The following is an 11,287-nucleotide window of genomic DNA, read 5'->3' as shown; positions in this document are numbered from 1 at the left end:
TGTGTGTGTGTGTGTGTGTGCATCCCAATTCTCATGTTGGCTGTATATCCTTGTTTTGTGTTTCGGTTTTACATCTAATGTTTTGCCCCATGCCTTTGTTTCTTGCTGTTTTATGAGAGAGTGTTGTGCTTCATAGCTCACACCTCTAGAGTCTTTCTGTTTGTCGTTTTTTTTTTTTTAGGGGGGAGTGGATTGTCCGCGAGGAGCTGTGACTCCTTATTACTCCCGTTTTTGGCACGCGAATCCATGTGATGTTGGAGTTGAGGCGGCACTGTGGCGTTCTTGTTGGATGCAAATGCTAATTAAAAGTTTGTTTGCTCTTTGGTTTGGCCGTCACATTTTTTTCTTTCGTGTTTTCTCTTTGGTGTCACTGTGTGTGTTTTTTTTTCCCGCCTTTTCCCTTTGGTGTGGCTACTCGCCTTGGTGGTACGGGTCATTTTTCTGCCATGCAGGCATCTGAGTTGAGGTTGTCGCATGGCATCCTTGTGTTCTACCAATTTTCTCGGCTTGGGCGTGTTGAGAGGATGAGGGTGTGAGATCTGTCGTGTTTTGTGTGCGGGTATGCCTGGTGGTTGAGGTGAGGTGTTGTGGTCGCCGGTGGCACTACGAAGCCGTGCCTTCTCTGCCCGTGCTATATCATCTATAACCGTGGAAGAGAATGTGGTGAGGAATGTTGCTGCCATGTTTGTGATTTCTCTGTTGGCCAGACGATCCACCCACGGACTGAAGGTCGTTTCACGTATATATTCTTATTGTGTGGGATGTTGTTATTCTCTTTTTTATTTCTGTTTTTNGAGAATGTGGTGAGGAATGTTGCTGCCATGTTTGTGATTTCTCTGTTGGCCAGACGATCCACCCACGGACTGAAGATCGTTTCACGTATATATTCTTATTGTGTGGGATGTTGTTATTCTCTTTTTTATTTCTGTTTTTTGTTTTCTCGTGTTTTTTGAGGGGCTTTTTGTTGTTGTTGTTGTTGTTGTGCTCGCTACACGGGAGGAATAGTATGGCAGAGCAGCAGGAAGGTAAAATATATGCCCGTGCAGCGATTCTGCAGTGGGCGGCGGGCATCCTCCAGAGTGAGTACAGCTCCTTCAGCGATATCGCCGCGAAGGATGTCGCGGTGTTGCTTCACGCCATATTTAACAAGCCGGACGTGGACGGTGAAGGTGCAGTCGTCTCGCTGCATGACATCCAATTCTGCGAGAACCCTACCTCAACGACACGTTTCCTGAATGCAAAACGCGTACTCTCACTTCTGCAGACGCTTAGCTCCTCTACCAGTGATGCCAACTGCGAGGGCAGTGCAAGCGGTGGTCGTCTCGCACCGTCTGTCGTCGGAAACATGACGGCCTCTGCGTGGTTGGAAGGTAAGGCGTTTGTAGAGGAGCTGAAGATGTGGCGGTGGATCCGCGCTGAAGCGTTTAAACGTGGACTTGGGAAGGACGAGTTGGGGTCTAGAGCGCAGGCGTTCCTCAAAGGTGCCGTTCATAGCGGCAGCATACTGTCAGCAGGTGGACGAGGGCTAGAGATCGATAACAATCCGCCCGAGGTCTTAAAGAGCGTTGTGGCCAAGGAGAATACTGCTTCATCACGAAAGCATCCCCGAGAGGAGGAGGAGGAGAAGGAGGAGGAGGCTCTGGCAAATGCAACTCCTGGTGTTGCTGCTGCTGCTATGAAAAAAAAAACTACGGCGGACGACAAACCGAGGCGGGTGGTCGAAAGCAACCCAGCGATCCCTACACATTCTGATAGCAACGTTCATACAAGTAGAGTCGTTGAGGCGGCCGTCACACAGATTCCCAGTGATGTGTCGCGGGAAGAGGAATGGTCGGCGACACCGCTGCCTGAGGTAACGTGTGACGGGGTTGCCGCTGCACCGCAGTTGCTGGGTGTGCTCGAGAAGGTGAAGAAGGAGCTGGAAGAGCAGCGAACTGCAGCAAGGGATGTTGCGACGGCACCGTGCGGGAATGAGTCGCATGTGCCGGAAGAGGCGCGCAGTGACGGGCGTCCGCCCACCGGCTGCGCGTCGTGCCCCGCGGTCTTCGCCGTGGCTGTTCAGCAGAACTACGACGCCATTGAACGGCTGGAGGCGGTGCGGCGCCTGGCCGTTGCCGCGTGCCTCAAGAGGGATGCGACGGCGGTACTGGGGGCCCTGGCGCTGGTGTGACGTGGGCGCGTGGCCCCGGTCCCCGCAGCTCTCAGGGTGCGTAGAAGCCGGGAATGGGGGGACGCATACCCGGAGGGAGCTTCTCTCCTCTGACAGAAAAAAAATCGCGAAGTCGGATCGCTGCCTACAGATGCACACACACACACACACACACACACACACACACACACACATAAACATTATTTATGTGGCCCTAGAGTTATGTGTCTGTGTGCACGCTACGTCTGCACGAGCGTAGTTCTTTATACTAAACGTTCTAAGCGTGGTAGACGCACAATTTCCTGGTGCAGAAGAAACAAGCGTTTCTTTTCACGGCATCCCTACTTCTAGGCTCGCTTTTTTTTTTCCGGGCATTGGCAAGCGGCACGTGACAGAGCCATGAACTGTAGTGTTTCCTCTGCCTCCCCCGCCCCTCTTTCCTTTCTCTCCCTGATGTTTCTTTTTTTTTTTGTGTGTGTGTGTTTTCTTTTTTGTTTTTGTGGTGAAGAGGTCTTTCATGGGTACTCTTGCACGGGCACCGCCCACTGACAGTGTCTCGTTGACTTCACGAAGTGGATTCTCAGCAGTCCCCTGCACGCGTGCCCCGTCCACACCGTTTCAGTGATGGACGCATCGCCTGGCATGCTAGCCACCATACCTCGTGGCTTGGAGTCGCCATCACTGGAGCCACGCGGAGCGGTGAGCTCCATTGAGAAGCCGCTCCGATGCTCCATCCCCTCCGCTGCCGCTGCGGCCGCGAACAGCAGCAGCAGCAAGACGCGTCGGCAGCGCAGTGTCGTGGCGGAGGCGAAAACAGACGTCAACGTCCCCCGGTTCAAGTTGTTAGTTCTCGGTGATTACGCAGTGGGAAAGACCTCGCTCATTCGGCAGCTGACGCAGCGGTGTTTCTCGCATGTGACGAGCACCACCATTGGGGTGGAGTTCCAAGAGTACACCGTGCGAGAGGAGGGGCGCGGCAGCAGTGGCAGAAGCAAGGCGATGTTGCAGCTCTGGGATGTCGCTGGCCAGCAGTACTCCAGCAGCATGACGCGGCAGTACTATCGTTGGGCCGCGGGGGCTGTGGTCTGCGCAGATGTCACGCGCCGCAGCACGCTCGATGCGGCGGTGGAGTGGCGGCACGATGTGCGGGAGAAGATGGGAGTACCGGTGGCGCCGCGGTCCTGCGCCACAGCCACCTCCGTCTCATCATCTCCAACCTCATTCATCACTCCATCATCATCATCATCACCATCCCCGCAGCAACAACAACACCAGCAACGTGCTGCATTGGCAACCATCGAGGAAAGGAATTGCAGCGTCACGGAGGATGCAGGAGGCGAAAACGCTGGCGACACATCACCACCACCACGTCAGCCGCCGCCCTCATTGGTACCTGCAACAGCAACGGTAACAACAACAGCATCCGGAGCATCCCCGCCATCACCGGCCGAAAAAGTGACCCTACACCACGCCGGAGAGGAGCCAGGCATCCCCATCTTCCTTGTCGCCACCAAAGCAGATTTGCTCCCGCAAGCAGAAACGACGGTGCAGGAAATCTATGACTTTGCGCGCGACCACGGCTTTGAAGACGTTCTCATCACCTCCGCAACAGACTATAACTCTGTACGGGATACCTTTGAGCACGTCACGGATGTCGTGCTGGAGCACCACAAGCGGCTCTGTGAGGTGCCCTGTGGTTTGTGCAACGGGAGCCACGTTGGGGAGCGGCAGGGGGCGCCGGTCAGCTTGGCGCGTCGGCGCATGCACACATTGGGGTCGGCAGCAGGAGGAGGTGGTGGAGCAGCAATGCGGCGGTCTGCATCGCTCAGCGGCTGCTGTTCGGGATAGATGCTGGTAACATCAGTTGAGTGGGCCCCAAGGCGTTACCACCCCATCAGTTTTGAGGCCACGTTTTGGGTAACTTCCGCGAAAGCGCATAACTTATTCTCTAAGGCATTGCTGTCTGTGTGTATGCGTGTTTGCTTTTAGTCTTTGTGTGTCTTTCTTTCTCTCGCTCTGAAGCATGCGGTGGTGGGTTTTGCACTGCCTGGGTGTAGCTTGTTTGTTTGCTTTTGTATCAGCCGCTGTTGTATTGGCGATGCATCTCATGTCAAGCTATACAGCCGGAAGGAATGACACGAAAACAAATTTATGCGCAGTGACCCCTTCGCATCATACTCGTGGGGTAAATATCCCTTTTTCTTTATTTGACTGTTTGTGTTCTTTTTGTTTTCATCGATTTCACTTCTTTTTTGGTGCTGCTTTGGCCGTCGCCCCCCCCCCCCCTATAAGCAAGTAGCAGAGGTAGGAGTGGCGCTTGGGGCACGCGTGCATAAGTAAAGATGTTGCGAAGGGCTGTTGCTGTTGGTTCTCCATTAGCTGCAGTGGCGCCAGCGCTGTGTCGCTGCATCTCAACGGAGCACAAGGACCTTGCAGGACCAAGTCAGCAGGAGCCGCAGCCGCCCGCTGTTCCACACAACGAGCCGGTCCTCCCTATAGACTTCAACCCGCACATTGAGTGGTTTGAGTACCCGAAGGAGATATTTGACCCGAAGTACCCGTACACGCGTGAGGAAAGTATTCGCATGACAGAAGAGTCCTGGGAGAGTACGATGGATGAAATGGCAAGCCGCTACGGCATGCGCCTCAATATGTCAACGAAGCCAACATTCTGGCTTGCGTGGAGCATCATGTTCTTTTACTCCTGGTATACGCTGTGGGGTTGCTACCGCGCCATGGGAACCGAGCCAGGATGGACACACTTCCGCAACATTGTGCTAAACCAGCCGAATGTCCCGACGCTGGAGGACGATGACATTTACTTGGACCAGTGGATACGCCCAGAAATACGCGAGAAGCACGCAAAGTACGAGCGTTTCTGGAACTGGAAGCCGCTGGTGAACCGCGACGGGGCCAAGACAAGCTGGCAGATACCGATGCAGTACCAGGACGAGTCGGAATGGAGGCACATGACGAGCAAGTACTGAAGGGACTATCTCTCATTATATATTTCTTTTGTGTATCTTTCTCTCTTCCCATGCGTGGGTAATGGGCTTGCGTCTACAGAAAGATGGAGAGAAGGAAGGAGAGTGGGATGTGTTCCTTTGTGATGTGTGCATTTGTTTTGCGCCGTTTTATTTGTGAAATTGTCATGTGGTGTGCAAATGTACATCGTGAGGGACCTCGTCATTGCCTCTGAGTATGGTTGTTGAAGCGATGGACGACGGCGGCGAAGCGGGGGGGAAGGCGCCAGGCATGGCCGTGCAGTGCTGGAGTAGTGTAGTACATGAAAGCAACTACGTGGCGGAGGGAAACAAGTACAACGGATTTTAGTGGAGGGTGTTTTGGGGGGGGNAAAAAAAAAAAAAAGAAAGGTACTGGTAGGAAAGTGGGACGGCATCAGGGAGGAGAGGGCGTACAATGATAGATTGGTGGATAGCTGAGGTGCAACATAGCCATCATGTGCCCAAGTGGCGCTTAGCGAGGAAAAGAGGAGAAATACGGGAGGGTGAATGGGGAAGGAGTTCCCGTTGCACGCATACGGAGCGTGCGGTAGTGGCGAAGTGTTTTGTGAGAATGCGTGATGGGTCCATTATGTGCTCCCATTACTGTGAGTGTGAATGATTGTATGCTTGAATGTGTAAGGCGTGGGCGGGATGGAGCAGCCAACCTCTCTCTCTCTCTCACACACACACCCTGCGGCAAATCCTTTCTTTTCGCCCCTCCTCTCTCTCTCTCTCTCTGCACGTTGTATTGGGAAAGCATAGATACATCACGTAGGGACGATTAGGCCCAACGGAACATCTGGGCAAGATAAAAGGCGAAGATTTAGTGACTGTTTCTCTTGTTGGCCGCGACGGCACCCGGGAATACACAAAGCGCATAGCTCTGTGAAGGGTAGAGAGCCACACCAGCAGCACGGACAGCCACTCGCGTGTATAGTGCTCTGTGGTCTTGGATCCTTCCCCTTCTTTCCTTCGTATTTCAGTTTCTCTGTGTGCACGAGTGAGCGTGTCACAGGGGGGGCCACAGCAACAGTAGCAGCAACAAAATGGAGAGGCGTGTCGTTGCGTCACAACTCCCACCGCTGACGCGCGGCGCCACAGCCTCACCGCCACTCCCCCAGACAAGGCGCAGGTCTGTAGTCCTGCTGCAGGAGCCACCGCCTTTGTCGTTAACGACAACCGCAGGAACAGCTGGCATTGTAGTGGATAGAAAACGACAACAGCAGCGGGCCCCAACACTGATGGTGCGTGGGAGCAGCGCCTTGCGGGAGCGAACACAGGTGCGTGAAACCTCGACGCGGTGTGCCAGTCCAAGGCCGGCGGAGCATCCTTCACCACCGCCGGTGCCTCGTCACCACACGCTTCCTCCGGTTCTTCGATCCCTGTTTGCATCGAATGTAGAGTGCGTAGGTGGTGCAACGAATGACTCTGTAGGGCCTTCGCGGGATTCAATATGTTTGGCGCAATCGGGGAGCACCGTTCCCACTCCGGAAATAGCGCCCAACACGGAAGACAAACTGCCGCATCACAAGCCGCAGAAAAGACAACAACAGCATCAGGACCTGGTGAAGGAGCAGCAGGATGCTGTAAGCAGCGATCCATTTGTCTTGGATGCGACTGCGCCGAAGCCGATTTTTAAGACGATGAAGAACCTCTACGAACGCGATGTCAGTGTGGCCTCAAGTGCCACCCACGATGAAGGCAGTGTCTTTTGCGGAAGTCTCACTCAGCACGGGGCGAACATGATGGCCACGTCTGTGTCTAGTGCAAACACATCGGCAGAACTCTATTCGCAGACGCAGCCTGATAACCAGCCGTCCAATGACCCTCTGGATTGTCATTGGGAGCTGTCATGGATCAACAACAGCAGAAGCACTTCACCCACTCCGGCGAAGGGGACCACGCTGGAAAAGCTGCGCATGAACAAGCGGCAATCTATTGTTGCGCTAAATGAGCGGAAAAGCCAGGCATCAAAACTTGGGCTGAGTGACGACGCGCAGGAAGACGACCCAATGGTTCAGCGCATGATTACCCGTGAGACCCAGAAGCGGCGTGTCAAGAGGGACGCCCCGTCCCTGTACTCAGTGGAGCTACCCACCTTCAATGATGAGACAGGGGAACTCGGCGACGAGAGCCTCTTTCCACGATCACTCACGGTGGCTGACGCTATTCAGCGCGTGTTGCAACAGGAGCGTGGAGAGGTGCGGACAAAAACAAGCGGCGTCGGCATCACACACTTCCTCGCAAACTACCCGGAGAGTCGCAAGATCATTTACCTCTACTTTTGGTACATCGTCGTCCACATACGCCGCGTTGGGGCGGAGCGAATGTTGATTGGTCGCCACACAAACCTTGAGCGCGTCTTTCGCGGCATGTTTCCCCGCTACAAGGCGGGGCTTCCGCCGATTGTGCAGCTCGAGCAGGCAATGGCGAGGGCAGTCCGTGCTGTGACTAATGGCACCAAACCAACGCCGATGCGCGACATTGACGACATTGGCGCTGAGTCCGTCACGCCTTTTATGGGCGACTGCTTCAACGGCAGTGGCCTCACCTTCGGTCAGAGCAGTTCTGAAAACTTCTCACAGCGCGGCGTTAGTTGCCGACTCGGGAGTTTCCGCCGTGGCCAGAGTTTCAGACGCGATGGAGGTGGTCGGAAGTCGGAGATGGGCGCCGACAACTTGCTGGCTCGTGACCCGAAGGCAGTGATGCGTTGCGCTGATGCGGTTGACGTCTTTACAGTGGTGTTGGTGGAGGTGTATGAGCTCGCTGAGTTTGGACAGCGCTGCTTCCAGCGTCTTGCGATGCTCTTTGGTCGCGCCTTTGAGCGCCTGGCGGAGGAAAAGGACGAGGTGATCAACGCCTTTATGTATGTGGTGCCGCATGTGGCATACTATGTGCTGGTTCACAGCTTCCCTAATGACGTTGTGGCTGGGCTGTTCAACTCGCCGCTGCGTTTGAACATTTACCGCATCTTTTACTACTGGTGCAGTGGTCTGGTGGCCACCTATGTGCGTCTAACAGGTTGGCCAGTGCCGGCGCTTTTCTCAGAGCTAGGCAGCTTTCCTTCGAAAAAGAGTAACGAAGCAACAGCGACGACACGGTCACAGGGGGTTGTGAATGACGCATTACAGCCCACCACATCGGAGGAGGTCGCGAGCGAGAGCACGAGCAGGCTGATCAGCAGTTCGCTACTGCCGCTATCGCTCTCTGCGCTGCACGAGAGCCTGCGCCCCCTTGACGACAACACATTCGAGGATGTGGATGTGGAGGTGGTGAATGGTCATCATCGCCTCATACTCGAATTTAAGAAGTACGCGAGGCATGTGAATTACCTTGTGCAGGAGCTGGAACAACGCACAGTAAGCATGCATCAGCTCCCCCCGATAGAGCGGCCGACGCAGTCGCAAAAGGCACCGCAACAGACACAGTCACCAACGACACAGGCAGAGAGGAAGCCAGAGAAGTCTGTAGCCTTCCTGGATGATGCCGCCAAAATGCCTTTGTCATTGAGAAAGCGCAAAGCTAACTGCAGAGGCAGCAGCAATAGCAATAGTCGTAATGTGCAGGCTCTATCTGGCTCTCCAAACGAGCAGGTGCCGCAGTCGCCGAGGAGTAATGCACTGTTTCCACAAATTTCGCGGAAAAGTGGGAGCAACAACAACAACAATATTAACAACTCCCCAGCAAAAGTAACCAAATCATCAATCATCAGCACTAATACCGCCAAAAAAATTGATGGTTGTGTTCTCTCTGACTTCCCACTAGGGCAAGCTGCCGTCAGCGTTCGGCAATATATTGCTCAGCAGACGGACGCACGACTGGTGCAAGTGCCACTCCCGCCGCTGGACGAAGAGATGACGCCGCGCCGCCAAGCCGGCATGGACGCGTTACTGCCGTCTGTGATGCAAAATGGTCCCATTGCATGTCGCTCACGAACAGTTAAGATGCCGCTACCGTTAGCTTCACCACTGTTCCTCAACTACACGAGCAAGCGTGGAAATCTTGGTCCTATTGGAGACGTAGAATTTGATACCGGCACTTTGGTGTCGAGCGGTGTGACTCCACTGTCGTTTCCTTCGCATTCGAGTATGAGCCGTTACGATGGTATTTCTCCCAGCCACAATGCCGCGCGTGCAATACCACCGCCGCATGAGCCGAGCACAAGTAACAAGAATAAGATCCTCGTACTGCCGCGCAATACACAAAAGACGATAAACGTCATGCTTATTCCACCATGCGACACACGGCCTCGGCCACCGCAGTACAAGAGCCTCACTCGCGATGTGACAAAGCGGCAGATGGCGCTTGATCGGGAGCTCGTTCTGCTCTCGGAGCGGGAGCAGCATATGCGCCGTCAGTACGACGCGGAAACCCTGCAGGGTCTCCGTGTCGTGGACCAGCTTCTGGCGGAGAGTCGGTCGGGCCGCTTCGGGGCGGATGCATTGCGTGGGGTGCACGTTAAGAGAAAGAATAAGAAGGGGACAACGTCAGAGCGAACTGGTAATCAAAAAACAAGAGGAATTTCTGCAGAAACCGCGAACCGCGTGATGAAGGCGTGAGCATCAAGCGAAGTGTGTGAAGTGAATCTTTTCCGACTCTATGGAGGCTCTTTTGTTTGACAGGAAGAGAGAGATTGTGTGGTAGTAGTAGGGAACGGAACCATAGTGGCGTGCTTGATGAACCGTTACGGGAGAGATCTATTTGCCCTGCGCGAGAGCGAAGGGGTGGTGAGTAGAAATGTTGCGCCGCATGAGCAGAAGCGGCAGCCGCAAGGTCTCCCTTCATTGTATAAGTCTGTCTCGGAGAGACGCAATTCGACTCGTATTGAGCCTGGTGGATGTAAGCCAAATAAGGAATAAAAAAAAAACGGGGTGGGGGCAAACCCGAGGAACTAGGACTACCAGGGGGAGGCGCAATATGCCCAAATACACGTTGAACCAGCGGTGGAAGGGTCTGACCTCCGGTCCTTTTTCTGATGGTTGCTTCTTTGTTTTTGTTTCAGTTTTCCTTCTACCTCTTCGTCTGTGTGTGTGTGTGTGTGTGTTTGTTTGTTTCAGTCTCCTCCTTTTTGCAGTTTTCATTGTTTACTCAAGACGACAGTAGCGCTCCTGTGCTCATCTATATCTAACTATCTATCTACCTATATATATATATANGTGTGTGTGTGTGTGTGTGTGCGGTATGACGGTCGTGTGAGTTGCTGACGGGGTAGGATTTCTCACCGTGTGCGCACACACACACGCGCGTAGATAAATATGCACGGGCCTCTGCGTGAATGTGGTACGTGTGTGCATACGTATGAAATTATGTTGTGCATTCACTTTGTTATCTTTTTTTTTGTGTTTTGTTTTCCCTTCGCATTCTGGAAAGGGGATAAAAGTGCATATTTGCACCAAGGACTGTTTTCTCGTTTGATTCTTTACCCTCCGGTAACTGTCTCTGTGTTGTGTTTCTGTGAGAGACAGAGAGTGTGTGTGTGTGTTGTTTGCTCGTTCCCCTGCTTGGCTGAATGTATCTTCTCTCGCTAATTGATTGGGTGGAGAGAAGGCGGCTGGCGGAGCTGGATATATATATATATATTGCACCGGCTTGTCTTGCTGCCTGCGTCCCCGCCCCCCAGTGGTGATGTGGCTGTTGGAGATGTGCTGCCTTTATGTCTGCCTGTACACACGCATCTCAATAGGTTTTTCTTTTTTGTTCGTTTCGTTTTCTCCATGGGAGCACGTTTTCTTTCTATGCGTGTTTGATTGCTTGTTTGATGTTTTTGTCTTTCGATTCTTTCCTGTTAAATGGTACCGAAACTGTTCTCTTGCGTGCGAAACGGCTGCGCTGAGTGACACCGCGCACACACACACACATTATATATATGTATATGTATGTATATATATATGCGCTCACGCACTCTTTTCTCTTTGACCTCTTGTACTCTTCACTTGAGCGCTGAAAAGGGGGGTGAGGAGTGGGGCTCTACCGCTCCGGGCATCTTGGTTGGCAGCGCGGCTGCACGAATGATATCAAGAGAAGAAAACCGCAGGGCAGACTAATAAACCACAGACAGATATATACAGGGAGAGAGAGAGAAAGGTACACTTACATTTACACTAAATAGATAGAAACTGCTTTTATGTTGGCA

The 11,287-nt window shown here is 53.4% G+C and overlaps 4 protein-coding genes across 4 annotated transcripts; all 4 read left to right on the top strand.

Moving 5' to 3' along the window:
- Nucleotides 1-1,006: 1,006 nt before the first annotated feature.
- On the top strand, nt 1,007-2,170 carry DQ04_04671030 (hypothetical protein; the record flags this gene model as incomplete). Its single annotated transcript, XM_009313722.1, has 1 exon — nt 1,007-2,170. The coding sequence occupies one exon, from the start codon at nt 1,007-1,009 to the stop codon at nt 2,168-2,170; it is 1,164 nt and encodes a 387-aa protein (XP_009311997.1).
- Nucleotides 2,171-2,773: 603 nt separating this feature from the next.
- DQ04_04671020 (Ras-related protein Rab-32) lies at nt 2,774-3,997 on the top strand (the record flags this gene model as incomplete). The annotated part of the gene is made up of 1 exon (XM_009313721.1): nt 2,774-3,997. The coding sequence occupies one exon, from the start codon at nt 2,774-2,776 to the stop codon at nt 3,995-3,997; it is 1,224 nt and encodes a 407-aa protein (XP_009311996.1).
- A 494-nt stretch (nt 3,998-4,491) lies between these two features.
- DQ04_04671010 (hypothetical protein) lies at nt 4,492-5,136 on the top strand (the record flags this gene model as incomplete). Its single annotated transcript, XM_009313720.1, has 1 exon — nt 4,492-5,136. The coding sequence occupies one exon, from the start codon at nt 4,492-4,494 to the stop codon at nt 5,134-5,136; it is 645 nt and encodes a 214-aa protein (XP_009311995.1).
- A 1,064-nt stretch (nt 5,137-6,200) lies between these two features.
- On the top strand, nt 6,201-9,713 carry DQ04_04671000 (hypothetical protein; the record flags this gene model as incomplete). Its single annotated transcript, XM_009313719.1, has 1 exon — nt 6,201-9,713. The coding sequence occupies one exon, from the start codon at nt 6,201-6,203 to the stop codon at nt 9,711-9,713; it is 3,513 nt and encodes a 1,170-aa protein (XP_009311994.1).
- Between the last annotated feature and the right edge of the window lie 1,574 nt (nt 9,714-11,287).

The sequence above is a fragment of the Trypanosoma grayi genome, assembly GCF_000691245.1.
Source record: "Trypanosoma grayi strain ANR4 Tgr_467_V1, whole genome shotgun sequence".
Classification (NCBI taxonomy): domain Eukaryota; phylum Euglenozoa; class Kinetoplastea; order Trypanosomatida; family Trypanosomatidae; genus Trypanosoma; species Trypanosoma grayi.
This window is presented reverse-complemented; position numbering and strand designations above follow the sequence as displayed.